The sequence below is a fragment of the Leguminivora glycinivorella genome, chromosome 2, assembly GCF_023078275.1.
Source record: "Leguminivora glycinivorella isolate SPB_JAAS2020 chromosome 2, LegGlyc_1.1, whole genome shotgun sequence".
Lineage (NCBI taxonomy): Eukaryota > Metazoa > Arthropoda > Insecta > Lepidoptera > Tortricidae > Leguminivora > Leguminivora glycinivorella.
Genome location: NC_062972.1, coordinates 7,599,499 through 7,625,022, shown reverse-complemented (window position 1 = coordinate 7,625,022; position 25,524 = coordinate 7,599,499). Strand labels below are relative to the sequence as shown.

General features: G+C 36.7%; 1 protein-coding gene across 1 annotated transcript; it reads right to left on the bottom strand.

The window, feature by feature from the left end:
- Positions 1-833: 833 nt before the first annotated feature.
- On the bottom strand, positions 834-13,088 carry LOC125235434. The gene is made up of 2 exons (XM_048142005.1): positions 12,154-13,088; positions 834-5,102 (listed from the first exon to the last, which is right to left on the bottom strand). Exons 1-2 carry the CDS (start codon positions 13,066-13,068, stop codon positions 834-836), a joined length of 5,184 nt encoding a protein of 1,727 aa, XP_047997962.1. The 5' UTR covers positions 13,069-13,088.
- Positions 13,089-25,524: the final 12,436 nt, after the last annotated feature.

The window sequence follows — 25,524 nt, the reverse complement described above, 5'->3', positions numbered from 1 at the left end:
AATAAAACAAAACGGAAAATAAAATTATGGAGATTGATGGGGAGCCAAACTCACCGATGTTGTCGTCTCGAGAGTTTATCGGGTGGCCACCCTTGTAAAGCTTGGTTCTCTCTTTCCTTGCACTGCACACTCGCGAATCGTTCTATTATAATATAATTAATTAATAACTTAATTCGTTGCGGATATTTTTATTCACCATTGACAACGACTTTCTTTTTGCGGATTGACACTTGACGTATTTTATATTTTTTAAGAAGTTTGGCAAAGAGGCGGGTGACATGACAATTAAAAATGAGGTTGAACCTATCATAAGGAAGAGCGAGCGGAATGGACGATATGAATGATAATGAATGAAAAGGGCGCGAACATTTCTCCCCGGCTTTAAAGGGTTCCTTTAAAGGAAAGAAGTACTAAATAAAATAAATAAATAATGACCCTTTTCTTCGAGTAAAATAATAGCGAAAAAAATAATATTATTCTAACATAATACCCATTCCATTACTGGTTAGGCAAAGGACACAACCGCACGACAGGACGGACGAAACTTCCTTTACTTGTCCTGACAGTAACAACGCGGGTTGAGCCGTCCTTTGAAGGATGTGTAGCCGACGTGTCCGTCCACTACAATATTTTTAGATTATAAATATAGAATAATTTAGTAATAAATAAATTAAACATTCAGGTAAATAAGCAACAGTTAGGTTAGCAAGTTGGACCCGTACACGGTCATTTATTGTATAGCCATAAAGTTACATTTATTTTATTGCGTAATCCACGACCGCTACGGTCGTCTATTGTTTACCCGTTAGGTTCCTGTAAAGTATTGTTTTAGTTTACACTGCGTCTACAACACCCAATGGCCATGAGAATGGCGGCGCATTATCTACTTTAATGACGACTACTGTGCCAATTGCGATGGGAACTGATGGCGTTGTCCATTTAGCTCGAGATTGCAACTGATACAGATACTCTGCTCGCCATCGTTGCCAGAAAGACTGCACTATCCTATCTAGGAGGGCATGTCGTTCACGTAAGTTACCTGACTCGACCAATGGAGTAGGTAACGACAACAGTGGAGCAGTATGGAGAAAATGAGCAGGAGTAAGAGCTGATGGCTCAGCGGGGTCACTGCTCAAGGCTGTTAGAGGCCGGGAACTAACGAGCGCTTCTATCTGAGCAAGCGTCGTTAGAAGTTCTTCGTACGTCAGTATTTGCGTACCGATCACCTTGAAAAGGTGATTTTTTACTATTTTCACCATAGACTCCCATGCGCCTCCAAAATGAGCAGAAGCAGGAGGGATGAACTTCCAATCAATGCGGTTCTGCGCTAGTTCCATCTCTATAAGTGGACGATGAGCATCCAAGAACTTGTAGAGGTCACGCATATAAGAATTGGCGCCAACGAAATTGGTTCCATTGTCCGAATACATGCATTGGACAGGACCACGGCGTGCCAAAAGGCGCTTTAATGCAGCCATGAAGTTGGCGGTACTCAATTCCGTCGCTATCTCAATGTGAAGACAGCGCGTAGTGAGGCAAGTGAAAATACATAACCAAGCCTTGCGACTCTTCACTCCTCTGCCACGAGTAGGCGTATATTGCAGAGGGCCTGCATAATCACACCCTGTATGCGTAAACGGTTTATCCACTTGATTCACGCGACAGCCCGGTAAGTCTGCCATGAGCGGAAAAGACGATTGTGGATTCGCTCTGAAACAAGTGTTGCATTTGGCAATGCGGTCGCGAATGACACGACGAGCCGACAGAATCCAATACTGAAGCCTAAGTATAGTCATCATTGACTCGGGACCAGCATGCAAATGCTTTCTGTGAACGTAGTCAACGATCATATTGACTACATGATCACGTCGCGGGAGCACAATTGGGTGCTTCTGAGAATACTGCAAGTCTGTATTTGTCAACCTGCCTCCAACACGAATTAGACCGTCTTTGTCTAAGAACGGTTTGAGCTTTTGTAAAGCAGGTGAGCAATATTTCTTGCTCTTAATTTTCTCAATATCGTCACAAAAATGTTCGTTTTGCAACGATGAGAGAATTTTGCCTTCAGCAAACTCTAAGTCGGATCGGGTAAGGGCCGTGGGGAGCGGTTTCGGGTTAAGGATGCGGTACACGTATACGACGATGCGCAGTAATCGAGACCACGACGATATCCGCTGCGCGAGGGAATAAAGTGGTGACTCTGACACATCCGTAGTAGTAGCGTGTGCAAGAGGCTTAAGCTCCGGCACTTCTCCGATGGACTCTCGATCGAGCTCCCTTAAAGGCCATTCTGATGGATGCTTGGATGCCCAAGCCGGTCCTGTAAACCACAAAGGATGATCCACAAGCTTAGTAGGCGTCAGGCCACGCGACAAGCAATCCGCGGGATTTTCTAAGCCCGCCACATGATGGAAGCAGCTGGCCGGTACAGCTTCAATTATCTTAACAACGCGATTGGCAACGAATGTTTGCCAGCGGTGTGGTGATGACTGAATCCAGCAGAGCGCAACTTTCGAGTCAGTAAAGGCGTAGATCTCGTTAATGTTGTAACGGGGCTCGAAATTATCTTGCACCTTCCGCATGAGCTTTGCCAGGAGGACAGCAGCACACAGCTCTAATCTCGCTACAGAGACTGTCTTCAAGGGAGAGACCTTCGACTTGGAACACACCAATCGAACTGTCACTTCATTCCCGTTTATGACCTGAAGATAAACTACACCTCCATATGCCCGCTCGGAAGCATCACCGAAGCCTAAGAGGTTTATAGTACAACCTTGTACTACCCCGAGATGACGCGGTATATGAATTTCATTCAATTTTGGCAACTCAGAACAAAATCGTTCCCATAAATTTACAATATGGGTCGGGGGAGTCTCATACCAGTCGCATTTGATCAACCAAAGCTCCTGTATGAGGAGTTTTGCGTAAAGGACAACTGGAGCTACTAAGCCGACGTTATCCCATAGGCGAGCCACTGCAGACAAGATTGTCCTTTTAGTGCACGTTGGATCTGGCTCTGTCACCTTGAAATGGAAATAATCGCCAGATTTATTCCAACACAAGCCAAGGACCTTTTGCGAGACTCCTGGGTCTATTTCCAAGTCTACGGAAGCCCTATGAGAAGCAGGTATCTCACGTAGCACGGTCTCTGAGTTGCAGGTCCATTTGACAAGATCAAATTGACCGCATTTGAATAGGTCAATAAGCTCCTTAGCCGCAGCGATAGCAACAGATTCATCCTGCTGTTGCGAATCATCTGACATAATGCTGAAGCATACGTCATCCATGTATGTGCAGGACGATGCGATCGCTGCTGCCATTGGAAACTTATTTCCGTCGTCTGCAATCAGCTGGCGAACGACGCGGAGCGCGTGATATGGGCTCGACTTCATACCAAAACACACACGGTTAAATTCGTATGTCGAAATGGGATCTGCCGGGCGGAATCTATATAAGATTCGTTGAAACTGGCGGTCCGATTCGCGAACACCAATCTGTAAAAACATTTGGCGACAATCGGCTGAAAGCGCTATTTTGAATAAGCGAAAGTTCAAGAGGATTGAAAATAAATCCCCTTGAAGATTGGGCCCTGAGTGCAAGACATCATTCAGCGACAGGCCTGTAGTTGTCTTGCTACTCGAGTCCAGGACCATACGAACTTTGGTAGTGGTCTTATCCTCACGCACGACAGCATGATGAGGAATTATGTATGCGAGGGCTGAAGAGGTGTTCGCGTTGAGAGAGTTAGTCACGTCCGATATATAACCCTTACTGACGTATTCACGAATTATATCGTCATAGGCAGCACGTAACACACTCGATGACTCTAGCTTTCTTTCAAGACAAAGAAAGCGCCTCTTAGCAGCCGAATGCGACTCTCCGAGCTTGAACACGTCATCTCGGAAAGGCAATGCCACAGTATATCTACCACTAGCGTCGCGCGTAGTGGTGGCGCGGAAATATTCCTCGCATTCAAAGTCATCCTGGCTTTGAGCGGGCGGAGCGGATACTTCCTCAAGTTCCCAGAACTTTTTGAGGAGGTGGTCCATGGAATCCACGGAAGTACAACAAGCTGAAGTATATTTACGCGGTGGCTGTAAAGCAGGCACCGAACCCATTAAAATATACCCCAGTACCGTCTGTATAGCTGGTGGCATATAGTCCACTTCGCTTTTGACGATGTGCGGCAGCAGCAAATGTGGAAATATAGTTGCACCGACCAGTACATCAATGGCGACGGGCGTATCCAACGTGTCGTCAGCTAGAGGGAGACCATGAACATGTGTCAGTGCTGACATGTCCACGGGCACTGACGGCAGGTCGTCGGTGATGCGATCGACCACCAAACTCGAAACGTCGAAGTTGATATTATCGTCGAATCGCGAAAATACTTTTACGTTTGCGTTCCCCTTAACAATTTTCTTGGTTTTTCCAATGCCAAATACAGAGCTTGGTTTCCTATCAAAAGTTAAACCTAAGCGCCTACAACATTCTTCAGTAATGAAGTTACTTTGTGACGCGGTGTCAAGCAGACATTTGACAACCTGCGTTTCACCCTTACTGTCGCGAACGATGACCTTTGCGGTGGACAGCAAAACCGTGTCACACGAAGATGCTGAGTCTTGATTTGACATTTTATTGTTAGAGGCAGCAAGTGCTTGCGTCACGATAGACGTGTTACAGGACGTGCCTTCCGGCGGCGAGGATGTTTTAATAGCTGCGTTGCTCGTAGATGCATTTGACTCATCAGAGGTCGTAGCTTTTTCATCCTTGTTCTTGTCAAAATGCAACAGAGTATGATGCTTTTGATGACAAACTCGACACTTCACCTCGGAATTGCACTCGCGGGTGCGGTGTTTAATGCTTAAGCAGTTAATACATGCTTTAAGCTCTTTAGCGCGTTTGAAGCGATCAGAAGACGTTAAGTCGTTGAAAGAAGGACATTTGAATAAATGTTCATGGACAATATTGTCACAAATACATTTAGTAGTGCTCGCGAAAGCAACGTAGCTTTGTAGTTTAGGTGCGGCACTACGCGGTTGAATCGACTTAACACCTTTTTCGCGCGATGGATTTACGGCGGCGGAGACGGCGGTACATGGTTGTGTTGGGGACATTACCGGGTTGATGATGAAAACTATTACTTGTACCATCACTTTACTTTATTCGCTTATAACAAACATATTAACAACCAATTTACAATAAATAATTCAAGACTTCTTCACTACAACTCGTCTGTACTCGAACTGGACACCGTCACTGTATGTCCGCCATTTTTATAACAATCCAACATGGCGGAAACCAGTGACTAGTATGAGTCAATTGATATTCTTTAATACTTTCATCATAAATAACAGTAAGATAAATCAAAATATAAGGCATTAATAAATAATTACTCTTACAGCTCGGCCATCCTGTTCGAGGCGAGACCCTTCGCCAAAGCTTAATGTGAAATAATTCAAAAGAAAGACAATACCAGTTTATACAACAAAAAAGTGTAGTATAATATGCATTTGAAATAATTCTTAAACAATAGAAATACAAAACATATAACACTTCATACCGATACCTTTACCACATAATTACGATATGCTGTAAGACTGATATTAGCAGAATATTATTTATTTATGGAAAAGTAATTCTCAATTATAATAAAACTATAACTTACGTATACTAAAAATGGATTTTTAAATATTTCTATAAACCTTATCAAGTGTAAAGAAAGAGCATTAATCAGACATAGGCCTGTGAAAAATAAATATATGAATAAGATTTACTTCGATTTAAATTATTGAGATCCAATTAAATTCATTACATTTAATTAAATTCATTACATCCAATTGAATTTATTACATCCAATTAAATTATGATGATTAAATTAATTAGAAGGCATTCACAAGTTATAAACATATTTCAGTAAACAATGCAACACTTCACTGCACACTTCACTCGCGAAACATAAGCAAAAAGAACATATTTACACGATTTTATGATATCACCACCTCATCACATGATTGAACGGAATTCCCGTGCCGCTACGGGGCAATAGCATCATGGGCCACCCAAGCTCTGTCAGCCTGCTGCCGCAGCTGCTCATCATGGACGCTGGATATTGCGCCGCCAGACGCAAGCTCGCATACCATGCCAGCATTTAAGGACTCAGTCGACGATCGAAAGAGGTATCTTTACCCTGACCCTCTCTCCTGGGCACTCCTGGGTCGGAAGTGAATCTACACCCCGACCCTCTACCTGGGCACTCCTGGGTGGTAAATGAATACCAGACCCTGGCCCTTTCACCTGGACGCTCCTGGGTCCTTGATCTGAAACTTGCAACACTTTCTTTAGAAACATAAAATTTCGACTGTCTTCGAAATTATGGTAAAATTATTATGGTTCGGTAATCAATTTAATAAGTCACAATGTATTGATAGTCGTGATGCCAATGTGATGATTAAATAAATTATTGTCGTCACTTATTAATATATCGCTATACTGAGTAATTATATTTAAGATTTTTCTGATTTATGCAGTATACACATCTGCAGAATCTTTAAATACTCAAATAACCCGTGATTAATGAAATATCGTGCCTAATTATTTATTTACCATTTGTAACGTATTATACATATTATATTTAACAACTATTTAAGCACCATCGCAAATACGACTATGGTGCACGGTGTACGTCTTTATTTATTTTTTTATTCTGTTATCATTATTACTTTTTTTTTTAGGTTCTAGTTAAGATTGATGCAATAGTATGTCGAAATAGAAAACTTCTTTATATATTGGGGATATAATTAATGTAAGTTAATTCCAAGTTATTTTATTTAGGTTATAGGCCCATATAAGTGGAATTAAATTGATCTGTATTTCTGATTATACACGATGTTTCCGGTATCACTCAAAACCTCAGACACCCCAACTGATTTTTATTTTTTTAAACTCATCTAGAGTATTCATGTTTTATTCTGATGGTTACTTTTTTTTAATTGAATTTTTAGATTTATGTACAGCTCTACTTGACTTTTAGCTCTACAGTCAATAAAATAATTGCTAACTACCATCATAAACCATAAGACTATTTATTTGTGTACGTTACTGCAACGACATAAGGTTTACCAATAGACAGCTAAGATGTCACTGTAAAACACTTTAAAGCTTTGTCACAGTAAACTTCAAATTGGACAGGTAATCGCAGTAAGCAAATAAACTCAATATTCAAAATGACAAGGTTGTAATTAGGTAAGAGTTGAATTTGTTATCTCTTATGATAAACATTAAGATTGAACTGACAAACAACGTCAAACTAGTAGCGGAAAAAATAATCGTCCATGTAACCAGCCAGTATTAATACCCCTAAATACTGAAAAAAATAAACAACCTCTAGCAATGCGATATACACAATGTTGTATTACGAGTACAATAGAATGGGCACGTAAAAAATAACTAATAATACTAATTTAAATAAAAATATTACCCCCATCAAGATATAGCTCAATCGATTCTACTCTCGATTCTGAACAAACTGTTTTCAGGTTTTTAGTGTTAAGTGAAACACGGTGTAGTAAAAATAAGGTTTTGTCAAAGAACTTTTGAAATTCATTTTTGTCAACAAGTTAATATGATTGTCACATGTTTCTATTGCTATTCGAATTGCTATTTATTATAGCGACAGCCGTTAGATATTATATACATAAGCAATGTGGCTGCAATGACATAGATAAGGTATATGAATAATCATTATTCGTACTGCTTTCAAGCTGTGGGGTTTTCATATAATTATCAAGAGGTCTATCCACATATACATCAAGTATAACTTTATTTTCCATGAAAGGCTATTGCGAATTTAGACAATGAATATTATGTTGGGTTTCTACATTTTAGTTTTATTCCTGATATCTATGAAATGGGTTTATACAATTGAACCTTTTATATTATTCTTAACGAATGTAAGTATATCGCAGAATATTTGTCTTACGAAGAGTCATAACAGATACTTGGATAGGTCTCTTCATAACCGATACGAGGTATATGTACTTGACTTTTAGTATGTACCAAATATATCACCAACAAAATATGCTAAGTAATAAGTATAAGTTGCGTATGTTATTCAAATTTATTGTTACTTCTGATTCAAGCATAATAATTTAAAACATAATGTTCTTTGTTACTTTATTTTTGAGAATGAGCACCCAAGGTTATATTACACATAAAGAACTAGATACGGGTAGCCAAAAGAGAAAAATGTAATTACTGTACTACTTAACCAATCAAAAAGTCGCCATAATTGTAATATTTGACATTGTCGTTCATAATATAAATTATTAAAGATTGAAGTGTACTTTTATATTAATGAAATAAATAAATCAAAACTTATCTAATGCAGCGATATTCGCGGTATAATGTGAATAAAACTAATTAATAACCGCTTTATGAAACATCATCGCAATGTAGTTTGAGCGATTTAAGCTTTCTGAAGAAAAACCAAGAACTGCATATATATTATAAGCCATGAGACCAGAATTTATGCATGCATTATAGAGATGTACTTGTGTTCAATTAATATTATATATAGTTACCCTTTATTTTTTTTAATTAAATAACACATTATATCGCCTTGAATAATATCGAACTTACGAAGATCCTTTTTTCATTAGAAGTCGACAAAATGATCTATCATATCATTAAGGTAATAATTTTTATATAATACGGGCAAGCGAGATTACGTGTCCGTCTAATAATAGGTTGGTTTCCCGTGTTACTAAAATCACATAACGCATATACTCTCATAATGTCATTGATAAAACAATTTTTTTTAGATGCTTTTGTAGGTATTTATGAACATAGTAAAATTTTTAACTCAAATAATAAAAGCACTCATGAACATGGCATTGCGCCTCAAATTATCTGTAATTGACTAACATTTTATTTAAGTTTTCCCAACTACATATCCCGATTGTTAACGTAAGGCGTGTAATGAAATATTAGAATATTATTTTTGGTCGATTATTTTGAATCGATTGCTTATATCAGTAAGAATTCTACTACTTATATTATTGTTTAATGTATTATTTATTAAGATTAAAATTAAACGTTAGCACGTTCATCAACGTGTATTAAAATTAAAAGCTTCGCACGTACATCTACGCGCTTCAAAAGTCGCACGTTCATCCACGCGCTTAAAATACTCGCACGTCCATCCACGCGCTTAAAAGACTCGCACGTTCATCCACGTGCTTTACACTAACACGTCCGTCCACGTGCATCAAACATTGATTCCATAAGATACATGTTACATTGTGCCATAGGTATCCTCCTTGTTGATATCTACCAATAAGTACCATAATAGCGTTAATTGTATACCTTGTACTACGATCAAAATATTTTATTATTCACGCGTTATTACTTATTACATGATTATGAGTTATGACCAAATCTACATATTATACGTTCTTTTACATGATTATGACCAACTTACATATTGACCGTTCTTTTACATGATTATGACCAACTCGACATATTGACCGTTCTGTTACATGAGTATCACCAACTCTACATATTGACCGACATGATTAATACACCTATTAATATAACTCTTGATAATGACTGACTCTACATCTGACTCTACATCTGACTCTACATCTGACTCTACATCTGACTCTACATCTGACTCTACATCTGACTCTACATCTGACTCTACATCTGACTCTACATCTGACTCTACATCTGACTCTACATCTGACTCTACATCTGACTCTACATCTGACTCTACATCTGACTCTACATCTGACTCTACATCTGACTCTACATCTGACTCTACATCTGACTCTACATCTGACTCTACATCTGACTCTACATCTGACTCTACATATGACTCTACATATGACTCTACATATGACTCTAATTGTGAAGTGATGTCATCTCATTTGCCTGAATTATCACCATTGCAATATATAAATCATCATTGCAATTAATATTGAATTAGTGTTATTTCAGAAACAAACAATGATGTCATTGATTAAATTCACAGCATTATACATTAGTTGTCGATTTCCCATCGAATACATACCCATGATTATCATGGTAATATACGAAGAATGATTTGATATACATTGACCAGATACTTGCGCCATCACTGGCCATTGTAGAATAGTAATAATAAATGTAACCTTTTGCCTGCCGTCAACAAGCAAGAGGAGACCAAGCACTTCAATTTTCATGGAATTAAACTTTGTAAAATCTATAACACAGTTAAAATATTTGAGATTTATAAGGAAAAACATTTTTGTTTTATAACGAGTTACTACTCGTATATCCGAAAATGATTTCACGAACAACAGAGGTGACCAAACTTTTTTAAAAGAAATGATAACGATCATATTATTAGATTGTTGTTATAGATTGACAACTGCTGTAACGATACCACTGCTATAACGATAAACATGTTTTTTAAAACGACTTGACGTACAACATATGCTTCACAGATGAAGATTTAGAACTTAGTTTGATTGGAAATTAACGTTATATGGTAACATTCAATCATGTTCTTGCCAATCAGATTAAACACAGCAAAACTTTAATTTTCTAGTTACGGTTAAGCTTAAGACTTCCTTTTTACAATAAGAAGTCACATTATTAAAACAGATGGATATACAATCCGGCATTTTAATACAATAAAGTTAATTTCATTAAATTTTAAATTCAGTGACAGAATTGAATGACAGTGACACAACTTCGATTTAACGATTAATGTAATGGATTCGATTCACACAAAGTATTTAAAAACTTAGTCCAGGATTTGGGCACGGTCCGGCATTATGCCACGTGTCAGATGGAAATGACTTTTGTATACATTAAAAATACTATGATCAATATCGTACTTAACGCATCAAATATCAAGTAACCCTGTATTATAATTTTCAATTTGAACTAAAATCAACATGTCATAATATGTATACCTACATATTTTTTACCAATATTGTGTCCCTTGACTCAAGAAATTGCAATATTAGAATATTTTATGATTACATATTTTTACACAGCTTATATAATTAAATATTTATTTTAAATTGTATTCCAGATCTGTATAATCTGATAAGTTCGAATATGTATCATAATTAAGTAACAAGTATTTGACCCATGATTATTTTCTTACTGGTATAATAAATGTCACCACTTTTCAAAAACCGAGATGTGAATTTGAAGCAAAATTTTGTTAGCCGTTTTTAACAACTCGAGGCATTGCTAATACAAAGGAAAAATCGTTTAATCAAGAGTTTATTCCTATTGACAAAGTGCCAGTTTACTCATAACTCCACGATTTCTTAAAGACATACTGTCACAAATTGACCGCTGCAGCATATCGTAGCGCTTAATGTGTAAAATAATATGCAATTTTCTGAACAAGTTGTGTTCCATTTTGGATTCATAAAAATAAGAAATCGTTATAACTTTTAATAATACACAGTACTGAGGGTAAGTAAATGTAATGATGACATCTTTTTTTTTTTAACAATAATGTTAAATAATGAGAAGTGATTGACTACTGCACGTTTTATCAATAATTATACTTTTGTTTTATGCGTATTATTGATCTATTGATATAATTTACCACAATTATTTTATTCCATCAGATTTTGCAATATAGTCATGACGGTAGATTATCAAACCAGTTCTACAACGCCAAAGAAAGAAAAATAAATGTCTCACTTACCATAACAATTTCAGTGCACGTTTCGTAAAGTAAGATAATGGTACTTCCACAAAAAAAAAAACCAAAGGAAAGAAAACCTTACGTTCGTGTGGCGTGGCAAAAATCTTTACAGATTCTTGTTTCGTCCCATTTCTGACCTGTTGGGGACATTACCGGGTTGATGATGAAAACTATTACTTGTACCATCACTTTACTTTATTCGCTTATAACAAACATATTAACAACCAATTTACAATAAATAATTCAAGACTTCTTCACTACAACTCGTCTGTACTCGAACTGGACACCGTCACTGTATGTCCGCCATTTTTATAACAATCCAACATGGCGGAAACCAGTGACTAGTATGAGTCAATTGATATTCTTTAATACTTTCATCATAAATAACAGTAAGATAAATCAAAATATAAGGCATTAATAAATAATTACTCTTACAGTTGCGAGTTTTGATAAATCCTAAACTGACTTTTCATGAAATCTGACAGATCGCGAAATGTAGGCAACTTCGTATTTCGATGCAGCATCTCAAATGCTCGAAGAGTTTCCTGGTCTAACTTCTTTAAAGCTATATGCATAAGCATAAAATCGCTTAAATCATCCAGCTTAAGCGATTTAAGCGCATTCGCAGCTGTCACAAACTTATCAATGAATGTCTGGAAGTTAGACGAGGAAGCGGGACCATTAATCTTCAAATTGAGCATTTGATCCATGTAAGTCGAGGCAAGAGTGCGCTTATCTTGAAATCTGTCAAGTAGACTATCTAGAATAAGCTGATAATTGTCAGCGCTCGGAGTTATACCTGCAAAGACGGCTTGAGCTTTTGGTGACAATTTCCCAATTAAATAAAACAGCTTCTCCTCGTCGGTAAGTGACAGATTGTCGTGCACTCTCGATTTAAAACTAGCGTAGAACAGCGGCCAGTTACGTATGTCTCCATCAAACGCTACCAGTTCCATCGTTGGCAAAGAAGGTCTAGCTCTCTCCACCGATAAAGGCGGCGAAGAGGCCGGCGGTGCGGCTGGTTGCAGTCGCTTGACCACTCTCCTGATGCGGCAGTACAAATCTTCAAAGGCTATGAGCGGCTGATAGTTAGGGACAGCAGCCGTCTTAGTCCTCAGTAGCGTGCGGTTGTACTCATTTACCACTTCTTTGAACTCCGTCCGAAGTTCGTCAATAGTGTCAGCAGCGTCAAGAAAACTTTCGCGACTCACTGCATCTGTATCGGCAACTAGCGACTTTTTATAAATACCCTGGACGAGTTCAAAGAAGACGTTGCGTTTTGCTTCAAGCATTGACAACTCGTCTTCATAACACCAGCTGTCAACGCTTTCGGCTTTTGTTTCTTTTGCCATATTGCATGAGAAGGGTTAAATATGCGGTAAGTCAATTTATGTTCCTATGAAGGATAAGCTCTTATAAACGTATACCTAAATTGCGGGTGCGGTTAATAATATATATTTAGGTAAATAATTTATAAGGGCGGAGCGACGAATAAAGTTATACACGTATAAATAAATACCTAAACTGCGGGAGCGAGTAAGTAAGAATAATTTAGGTAATATTTATACGGGCGGTGCGGGAGGAGAACGATTCGCAATGAATGTATGAGGAGAAAATAGGGGAACAGGGAAGAGAATCAGGTTCTTATTTAATATTATTATTAAATAGTATAAACAAGTAGTTTTACTAATTGCCAAAGTTGAGTTAACTACGTATGCAGCTATGTAAAATGAAATATTTACATGCTGAATTGTAGTAACCCAAAACATGTGTACAGTTTCGTATGCTGGTCACCAAAAACCTTACCAAAAATTTTAATCGCTTCGACCCTCGGGCCTACACAGCTACATTGATCAGCGGATCTGCTTTCGAACGTCGCCAGCGAAGCGTTCTTGATAAATGATGCCGGGACAATGTGAGTGCAGAATCTTTTGTCAATCGTTTTTGTATGGACTGATGTTTCTGTGACGTGCCTGTGACGCGGGGCCGTGGGGTATGTGGGCAGGTGCGATCTATGCAATTATATACAAGTAGGTATGTACCTACTTACCTACAATATTCTTAGCATACTTTTAGAGTTGTTTAAAAAACAACTGACTATGACTAGGTATAATGCCTCCGAGCAATGTTGGCGACGCGTAGACGCGCGAAAAGTAGGTTAATCCCCGATTTTAATGTTACATTCTTTTTAACCCCCGACGCAAAAACGACGGGGTGTTATAAGTTTGATGTGTCTGCCTGTCTGTCTGTGGCATCGTAGCTCCTGAACGGCTGAACCGATTTAGATTTAGTTGTGAGTTCTTAGACATGTTTCAGGAAAATTGGTCCACTATATCGCGGTCGGGGGTTTGTTCAAAATTGTAATTTTGTGGTTAGGTTATTCTAGGCGGCGCTACAACCCGTTGCAGCTCTTTATCGTATTAGCCTCTTCCAGGTCCTTGGCAACCTTACTTGACTCGACAACCCCTAAGGCTCTTCAACACAGTCTATCTAACCTTTTTTTAGGCTTGGCCGCAGCCCCGCAGGCATCTACCTCTACTATGTATTTCATAATCTCGTATCCTGCATTCAAAATTATAATTATTTTATTGACTAGGATAAGAATTATGACGAATAAAACAAATGAATTGGTATCATCAAATCATGGAATTGGATTAGGCATTCATAACCAAATAACGTCTATAACGCACGAGGTACAAGTATGTAGCTTCAAATTGTTATGCACAAAAAACAACACAGGTCAACATCTCCTTACGCGTACAGCGTACAATTACTTTTAGTTCTGTGCTTTTATGGCTAAACGGTGCAGGGCGTCCGACGTACTGCCATTCGGTAAGCGATTGGAACATCATTGATCGTTTCGCCACCGTTTAATGGCGGTTATTATAATATTGCAATTTAACGCCCTCACCAAATCAGTAATGACTTAATTTTGAATTTTAATGTTTTTAACATAATTCTGAGGCTTCTGAAATTGCGGCGGAGTTAATTGTGCATTTAATGTGATGCAGATATTTTATATGGTGAGGAAAGGTTTTTTATGAATAATAATATCTATTAAATACATTATGTACCTACCTGATTAGCATTTAAAAAAATGTGTTTTAAGTGTTGAATTTTAATAGAGTAGCTTTTGAAGTAGCTGAATTTTTATTTAGATCAGATACTTTATAACATACACTGACTAAAAAAATTTGAAAAAACCCCCGACCTCGACATAGTGGACCGATTTTCATGAAACATGGCTAAGAACACTCCCGACTAACTCAGTTTTTAAACAAAAAAAACGAAATCGAAATCGGTTCATCCGTTCGGGAGCTACGATGCCACAGACAGACACACATATAGACAGACAGACAAACAGACAGACAGACACATCAAACTTATAGCACCCCGTCGTTTTTGCGTCGGGGGTTAAAAAAACAAAAAAAGAGGCAAGATAGTGTCACTTTTGAGTTCATTGAACACTGTAAACTTGCCTATTTTCATCCAAATTTCGAGTTCATTGTGGTATGGTCATATATTAAATATGCATTCCAAGACGATTTTTTGAGACTAATCACTATGTTGCATATTTGTAACAGAGTTGAGAACACACTCCTCGTCTTTTCAAAAGGACTTATTTCCATAAGTCAACAGAAGTTATTTTTATCTATGTCTTCCTAGAGAAATAAACCTTGTTGACTTATAGAAATAAGTCCTTTTGAAAAGACACTCCTCAGTTGTAAATTATATGGGCATATGGGTTTACTGTATGTAATATAACATAACATAACATACAATCACGCCTGTATCCCATGAAGGGGTAGGCAGAGCATATGAAACTACTCAAGTTTCAATGCCACTCTTGGCAAATAAGGGGTTGACAGAAAACAAAACTGTGACATTGCAGTGACAGGTTGCCAGCCTCTCGCCTACGCCACAATTTACCCCATATCCCACAGTCGCCTTCTACGACACCCACGGGAAGAAAGGGGGTGGTGAAATTCTTAACCCGTCACCACACGGGCATGTATGTAATATTTGAACCAAAATTAATGTACTACTTAACCAGTGGTTAGCAATACAAGCACAAAAGTATCATTCCATTTTTATCACAAGAAGTATTATTATCCTTACCTTTAAAAGTCTCGTCAATTCCATTGATCGTCAGTCTTATTTCAGATCAGCCCGTACCTGACCAAAATATAATTTAATACGACGCCGCCCAGATCGAGCTACCAGTATTACTTGGTCCCTATTCTATTTGAGGTGTAGATGAATTTAAGTATAGATTGGGAGTAGCGGGAGGTCGAGCTGCGGTGGCGGTGGCCGTCAATGTCACTTATGTGTTTAACCCGGCGAGTGGATGGAGGAAATGATAGATGGCGCTCGGAGCGGGCCGTTGCGAATGTCTACGGGCTGTTTATAGAGCAGATAAAACCATGTCTTAAAAGAATTTATTGAATTGAGTAACAAATGGAATACATTATAATATTACAGTTTTATTCACCACCACTTTCATTGACTTCTTTCTGACCCTTATTGGCACTCTTGGCAGGCTTTTTTAAAATCTATTTTATATTATTTATTACTGTCCAATTAACCGAAAAAACAAATACTACCCCATTTTATTACGACTTGAAAACCACAAAAATACATTTATAAAGTTTACTTTAACTTAATTAGGCAAAAACATCATTAGCTATGTCAATCTATAGATTGTCTGCGCATGACGTAAATCGAATTGAGCACAAAATTTTCTGACATTTAAGTTATGAGGCATAAAGTTCACCATGTCAGTGATTGACTCGGCATGAAGTTAAGTTAGGTTCTATGACGTCACTACACGTCTGACAGCGAGTCTAGTAGCTTATTCAAAGTAAACGCAATTTTTTCCACAATGTTATATTTCGTCTAAGATAGAAACGGTTTCTCAAAAAAGCAACATTAAAATTGCTTAAATTTTAAGTCTGTTCTTAGAATTTTGAGGCTTGTCCTATTTTGACGGTAGGTAGTAGGTACTAAACTAGGTACATTTGAATACACAATATCATAATTTCTTTCAAAAAGTTTCTATATGAAATAATAACTATGATAAATACGTATATTCACATCCTCGTATGTATACATACGAGTATACGTTTGCTATTTTTTTCCCTCCTACAAGGTTGTCTCTCCCATTCCATACTATTGAGCTTTATCTTCATTGAAAGCTTATCCTATATATTTAGCCGAAAGCTGCCTAAATATCCTACATATTATGCATATTCGGCTCGAACCACTCTATATAATTCCCATTTTCCCACCGTACTGTCGACCCTCCGCGCTCACGAAATTCCAAATTGTTTCTGACTGACAGCTAAATGTAACTTAGCATTGTTTGAAAGACGCACAGGCTCGGCTGCCCTTTCTATAATTACATCCCTCTACAAAATAACCCTCTTGTTTTGGCTAGAAAATATTTTAGTTTTTATCTTGAACTTTTTAGAAAGCTTTCTGTTTGTTATTTAATCAATGAAGTATTTATAGATCTGAGTCCGTCTACGTTTCTATATTTGGAAATTTCAGAACACAATCAAACATTTTATTTTTATTTCTATCCTCCTCTGACCTCGTGTAAAAAAATTCTACATATTCCAAAATTGATTTTGAACTTTTATTGAGTACCAAAAGGTGCCTAATTCAAAAACAAACCAAATGTTTCCAGGACTCAGGAGGCTATTATTATGGTATACCCAAATTGCATTGTTTAAAACCATGATTCTTTAGATAACATTTATGGAGACACAACAACTAAGTAGTTAGGCGAGAGGCTCGCAACCTGTCACTGCAATGCCACAGTTTCGTTTTCTTTTAACCCCTTATTTGCCAAGAGTGGCCCTGAAGCTTTAGTAGTTTCATGTGCCCTGCCTACCCCTTTATGGGATACAGGCGTGATTGTATGTATGTAACAACTAGTATCCATTGACTGACTGAAACAGAGAGTTTAGATTTTCTTTAATCCAGTATATTGTACGTCCTATAATGGAAACTATCTACATGCTCCATACATTTTTTCTTCTTTTATTATATTAAAAATGTAAATGTAAATGTAATGTGTGTGCTATTTTCACCATTTAAGCCGTGTCTACACCCCTCAAAATTCCGACATAATAAATGAAGTCCGTGACCGGTGTGAACCCGCCTTACGCGGATTGACGGGCAAACAAAACAAAAGTTTCAATGGAAATTCTCCTCAAGTTTCCCGACTTTTTTACCCGACACTGGGAAATCTCATTAGAGTACCCTTGTTTAACTTTTTGCTGTAGAATTACTTTAGAATAGCTGCATAGTTTCCTTTTTATTTAAAGTCTTTTTTTTGTAGATGTACACTCAATAAATATATATGTACCATGTTCCTGTTCTATCCTAGTACGATTGACGGATATACTTTTGTAAAAACTTTAGTCAAATTACATAACCATAACCAAAAATCTGAAATAATTATTTTGTTAGGTTTACCTGATTAACTCAACAAACTTAATTCGATATTTAAAGTCACATACAGGTCGAACGCGATTAATTAACATTATTTTTACCTTTTTACCAACGTTGTTGATTAATCGCATTCGACCTGTATGTGACTTTAAATATGTGTACAAACCGCAAGAACTTAGTGTTAAACTAAATTCGAGTTAATTCCAGTTAATTTAGTTAGTGCCTACTTGGGACATGTATAAAAATAATTTGTTGATTTAAAAATTCTATAATAAAATAGAAGTATAGACATTCTTCAAGGCCTGTACTAGTTATCAAGTTTTCTGTTGATGTTATTAATTATTTTTTAATTAATTACTAATATTTTTTCCTTCTTGTTTCAGATCCGAAAGGACGACTTCTGTCTGCAAACTTCTGCTTGTGAACTTCCCAACTTTACCTATCCACGTGTATTTTCTAAGCTAAAAAGAGAATGGTGTCCTTTTTAGAGTTATGTAGGGATATTATAACTCTTATTTTTGAGTTTGATTATGCTCTTTGTTGGCAATTTTGTATTTATAACCTTATACATAAATAACAACGAAGGGTATATTTACCTAAGTGATTGTTCAATGGTGCTATCATAAAATGTCTTAAAATGTCTTTCGTTTATTTTTTATTCCTTTAATTTATAAGTTATTACAGAGATAATTAATCTTTTCGTGGACGCTATGGCAGATACATAGAAAATTACAATTCATAGATATATTGCAATTTAAATTAAAATTTCTTCTCTCACTTAAATTTAAAAAAAATCTTAAATCTTGATTTTAATCAAGGAAAAATGATAATCTATTGAAGAAGAAAATTAATTGTTAATCAATATCCAAATTAGAGAAAATGAGCACTGCTTTTGTATGGAACAGTGGCCCTGGCTTTTCCTTCTGAGGGTGTTTTTATAAGTTACATACTTATTTGCCATAGAAGTTTAAGCTACATATTCACTATAAACATTTTTTTATACAAGGGGGCAATTAATGTTGTATTTTAACGCCGAGTGTGGAATTGAAAAGCGAGCAAGTGAAAGGATTCCTGAACTTAGCGAGTTTTTCAATACACGAGAAGTAAAATACATTTTGCACCCGTGTGTAACACAAATCTTTTCCCTTTGTCACTGCTTCCAGTAGTTCCACAGGTGGTAAATCATCTTCATTACTAGATTCACCTACTTTCATCAATTTTAAAGCAGTTTATTTGACTATATTCAAGGTCAAATTACTTTACCCACTAGTGGATAAAATGCGTTTTTACCCGCTGGTATTAAAGGATAAAACACGTGTTTCCGAGCTAGTGAGGGGAAAATAATGTTTCGTAATGGATACCATACACTTTTTGAGAAACAATGTTTATAAACTGTGTTTCGAAACAAAATGTTTATTGCGAATACGCACCTTTAGAAGCTTTCTGCAGAACTTCAGTTCCTATTGTGATCTGCCAAAATGTGTTTTATCCAAACTGGCTCGTAGCCGAATGGCATTTCTACGGCGCGAAATGAAAACGAAACGCCGCGAAATGTAGTCTGGCTCTGTCGCGCCAATACGCAAGAGCGATAGAGATAGATATCTACGAGCGTTTCGTTTCGTGAGCGTTTGTGCATTCGGCTACGCACGCTGGCTGATGAAATATCCTTACAGCACAGAAACATTAAAGATGCTGTAGTCACTCATTTGATGCTGACCGTACCTACCATTTAAACCGAACCTTTTGACTGTTCTGAATCTTATTCCAAAGAACAAAAAGTTCATTGGTACTAATAATTAATTTAAATACGGTTGTACTCACGTTATTATATCGCTATTGCTGCGACATGTAATATGTCTCACGAAAGTTTAACGTGTATTCATTGGTACTGTTATTCTGCTGCTGTTAGATGAGAGAGACTGATGCGAGTCGAACGCTTTTAGCCATCGTGTCGAAACTTCGAAAGTGAGAAGCAGAAAGGTAAGCACAAAAAATACAATATTGGTAAGTATCATCAGGGTATGATTAAAAATAAGTTAATTATGTTTAGGGCCGGTTGCATCAAACCGTCTGTCACCGTTAAAACTTTGTTAAATAGGGAACTTGACTGTTCTTAAAAAAAAGTATTTTATACCATGCACGAAATAAAGCATCAGATAATTATAAGAAAAACATGGACGGAAGTAATTTTTAAATCCAATTTCTATTTAATAAGTCAGGTAGAAATATATAAAGTAATTGAATTGACCATGACGTCACTCACTTCGATTTCATATTAATTCCATATTAGCAAGCCGAGGCGTTCAAATTCGTTTTGACAGTTCTTAAGAAGAAGCCTATTTTATTGTATGGGAAGTTTCATAGACATCTGCTGCGTGACTATGATGTGTCTGTCAAATGTGGTTCATATGGTTGATGCAACTGGCCCTTAGACTTAACGTTAATTACTTAGTTTTGCACAAAGTACTTAGGATTTAGTATTTAGGTAGTTAGGTAAATGAGCAGATTTGAAATTAATACCCACATAATATGATGCCTAAAATGAACATGATATAAGGTGTGGTCTTTAAATTTTACAACAAACAGAAATCCTATTGTCCACAATCCAGGCATTTTGGTACAGCTCAAATAAATATATTTTTAGAAAGATTAAAAAAATAATCCATACATAAGTCCAGACATAAGTATATCGTTATTTATCAAACAAAAAAAAAACTAGAACATAATTTACTTGAGTACAGCGCCCTCTATTGGTTGGTTTCTACAAGGCATTTTAGTTTCACAGCCATCGTAGTTGCGCCACTTTAGTTTATATTTGTTGTTTCACGTGTCCGTTTGCTTATGTAAAAGTGTGTTATTGTAGATATTCCTATCTGATTAAATATACAAAAATACTCTATTACTGTATCTATTGCTCATGAAATTCTGTCGCGGTTTCTTTTGCTTTCCTTTTGCCTTTCTTTTGCCTTTTTGTTGTCCTTTTAGAAATCGCTGAATAGGAATATTTCTCAAGAGGGCGCCGCTGGCACATTGAGGTGCTACTACGAAACATGTTCGGCACGGCATCTAGCCTCTTTGTCGCACTTTTAAATTCGCAAATAAGTGTGACAAGGAAGCGACACTGCGAACATGGTTCACGGTAGGCCATATGTAAACAATCCGTTTCGATTTGGTTTTGATGCGTCAATGTCATATCATAATCAAAACTTGTCAAATTCTTGTATAAGGTAGTATACATTTTAAGTTTCTCTATGGTTTAGTATGTGTGACAGTGCTGCAATCTGACGGCAAATTAGTATCGTAATATTGATTTAAACACAATTTATGAAAACCTGGTGAGGTTGGGTCAAAATAAATACCTACAGTCAAATCAAATTTAGGTAATTATGGCAGATAATACTATTTAAAAAAAATCATTTAACAACTACGATGTATTTGTTCAGGCAAGACAAAAATGTATTTTTTTTTATAACTGCCGCATCCGGTCCATATCGTGATTAAATCTAATATTTGAAGGTAATTTGTAAGTAAGCGGATAAGCTAAACATCCAATAAGATTTACGAAATTACTAATAAGTTTTCTACATTCTCTACTTATTAGATACCTATATCTGCCCTGAAACAATAAGTATACTGAAGTAAAACTCAAGTGGACAATCCTGAAACCGCTTTTGGTACAAACCTAGAAGAGAGGAAAATGGAGACATTGTCTGCATGGAGAAACCTCTTATTACAGGTATTTTAACGGCCCGGCCACGACACTGGTCTAAGCGCGAGAGCGGTGAGCGGCGGTCATACATTGGAGCGAGACAGCGATGGGACTTTTCATTCGCACGTATGACTGCCGCTCACCGCTGTCGCGCTTAATGTCGTGGCCGGGACGTAATAGGCCTCATTTCACCTATTACCTGTATTCGGTAGGTATTTGCTAATTAAATACATAGATACATCACATACTTATCTAGTAAGTAATAAAGTTATTCATAAGTATATGCTTTTTAAGCCCAAATAAGCTAATAATCGTTTGTCTTTGTCTGTCCCATGACTTATGTACATATTTTGTTAGAAGAGGATAAATAATAATAATTTAAGTAGGTAATTCAAGCCGCTATGCGATAGTATAAGTAAACACGGACTAAATACTGACGCATGGTTTTCAAGAATTTGACACATTAAATACCACTATGTGCTACGGGCTACGAGCGTAGCTCGTTACATGGGGGATTTTGTATGTAGCGAAATAGTATTTTATGCAACAGGCGTTTAAAGGGGATCAAAAAAGACGAGTGGCGTGGGTAACAATTTGAGGCGAAGCCGAAAATTGTTATTAAGACGCCACGAGTATATTTTGACTCAGTTAAACACCGTTGCATACAATACTTTTTCTACGACCATGCACTTGGTTTTTAATAGTTTTCTTGAATAACTTTTGTGAAATTCACACTGTTTCCTTTATTTTGACGCAAAGGTTTGCACTGTCAGCTCAGCTGCCCAAAGCCTTCCCGCGCACGCACGCAGTATCGTTATAACAATGCGTTGCCATGGTTACAGAGCCAAACAATGCGTTTTCAGTTTTTTCGATAGGTACTGCGCGCATGCGCTGAAAGCCGGCGGACGCTGGCTTTGGGAATAGACTTTTATGTAGGGTTTTAAAGATCTATGCACGACCCTGTAAATGACGAATAACAGTTCGGGAGTAGAAAAAATCACATACGACTAGTCAAGTGGACTCGATATCAACGGCACTGAATATGACACTTACAGACTTACCTATTTGAATTTTATTTGCATCTTAGAGTTAATATAAAAAGTGTTGCTTTTGATTCGATACATAGGCAACTATTTGGTGCAATTGAAATAGTACATTACGATACAAGTGCGGAAAAAAGGAAGTTCGAAACAAGTGGTGATAAATTAAAACACGACCAAAGGGAGTAATTTAAATCGACATGCGTTCCGAATTTCCTTTTCGCACGTGTATCGTACGACGGGTTTCAGTATAGATGGCCCTCCGAAGTTTGGACCTGACAAGAAATGAGTCACTTCTCACACTAGTGCGTAAAAAAAGCACTATCTGTACTGAAAATAGGTATTAAATAATATATGTGGAAATTATGGCATCCATAAAAATCATACAGGTAATTTAAATATGTGTTGCAATACCTAATTACATATGTACTTACAAGTTTTAATCACATTTCTTACCTATTTAATATTTACCTTATTATTACCTATAAGGTTATCCATATCCATCACCGTGTAAAACGTATCCCTGCCCTGTATGCACCAGACCAGTAGTCCAATTGGGTGTACCTATTGGTGATCCATGTAAGATGCATTCGCGTTATAATGAGTGCAAGAGGTTTCAGAAATAGTGGACATCTATTTAAGTAGAATAGTTCAATCATACAATTTAGTCAGAATAATTCCTTTAAGGATAAGCAGACAAGAAAAAAAGAATTCCAATAAGAAAATGTAAATTACAACTCACGTCACGTTCGCAAAATGAGTGGTTTTATAATACCTATTGCCACTTCCTAAATTCCTATACCTAAATACCTGTGTGCCACTAAATCTCTTGGTAGAATAATATTTATCATATTACGTAGTTCAGATGTAACATACCTTCGTTCATGTGTTCAGTTCTAAGGCAAAATATGTTTATATATTGAAGCCAAACTATGACTATGTGACAAACTTGGGTCAATATGAACTAGTCGCTTTAGGTGTAGTATGTTTAAGGCTTACTTCTTAGAAACTTAATTTCAAAAACTATCCCACCATAATCGCCATAAAATAAAATTACAGATACCTCGAGGTAGGAATTGAAGAAACCTAATGCTAGTAGAATTGGTATTTTAAAGTCTATAGGTAATTCTACAATACATAGCAACCTACATCGAGGTTTCGAATTCGACAAAATCTAACTGTAGCCTAATTTTTTTTACATTCGTACTTTCGGGTCGATATAAGATTTACACCTCCAAATCTTATAGGACTGCAACGCAATGCACTTCTGCATGCTTCTACGGGTCTTGCTGCATCCATGGACGACAGTAGGTATCTAATTGCTTACCATTATGCCCTTTGTATGATCGTTTGCCTAATATACCTCTATAATTATGGTGATCTGTAGGTAATACAGGTCTAAACAAAGGATTTTTCAAGATCTTGTCTCACCTATTAAACTGCTAATTTAGTTAATTTTAGTGTAAAATTCGGAATCCTTTGTGAGTTGATAAATAAAAAAAAAATATTTATTTATTTTTATTTAATACGTGTCTCTTACGATAAAATTAAATAAAAACCTAATAGTACCTAACCTACCTGTTATAAGAAATCCAATTAGAGGGTGACGGATTGACATTTTGCCTACCTATATCGTTATTAAGATATGGAAGGTACCTATGACTTGTGAGGCAACAATACAAACTGAAACGACGAAATGTAGGAGCTTACATGAAAAATGACATGCTGACCATATCCATGAGTGTGATATTTAGGTAGGTTAAGTAGGTACCTACCTACAGGTACCTACAGGTAGGTACCTATCAGTGGCGGCTGGTGAAAATTTCTGCTAGGCAACACTGAGCAAAAATAAACCTACCTAAACATTAGGTACTTAACTAGTAATCAATTTTAGGGAATCGGCTTGTATGGACCATTGTACTATGTATCCTAACCCCAATAAAATTAGTTTCAAAAGTTAGGAGCCAAACTAAGTAGACACAGAATCCAGCGACAGAAGTAAGTATACATACACACATATAGTAGGCAGAGCACATAAAACTACTCAAATTTCAGTGCCACTTTTGTCAAATAAGGGGTTGAAAGAAAATGAAATTGTGACATTGCAGTAACAGGTTGCCATGCCAACCTCTCGCCTACGCCACAAATGCCACAATTAAATCCATATCCCACTGTCGTCTAGTACCTAGGTAGGTATCTATATTATTAGTTTATATGGTAAGGATTAGTACCTAGCCAAAGTTGGGCTAATCTTACAAATATGTGGAGAGCCAGAAACTTGACCTTAATCGTGCCTTAGTTTTGTGTTCTTAATTTTAAATAGATTCACCTTTTAAATCAATGTCACTTCTCAGACAATTTTTGTACCTACATAAAAATTACTTACCTTACTACGTTAAATATCGATTGTATTTTTAAATATTTTTTAGATACAATATTATCTTGACAAGTAGATAAGTAGTTTTAAACTATCTAAGTGTCATAAAAAGACTTGTAAAAAACTAAAGCCTAAAATATTCCATACCCGTCTTCAAGATAGATCAAAAAAGAAAATTTTGTATAATTTCTCAAGTTTTCTAACTAAAAACTTCTACAAACTT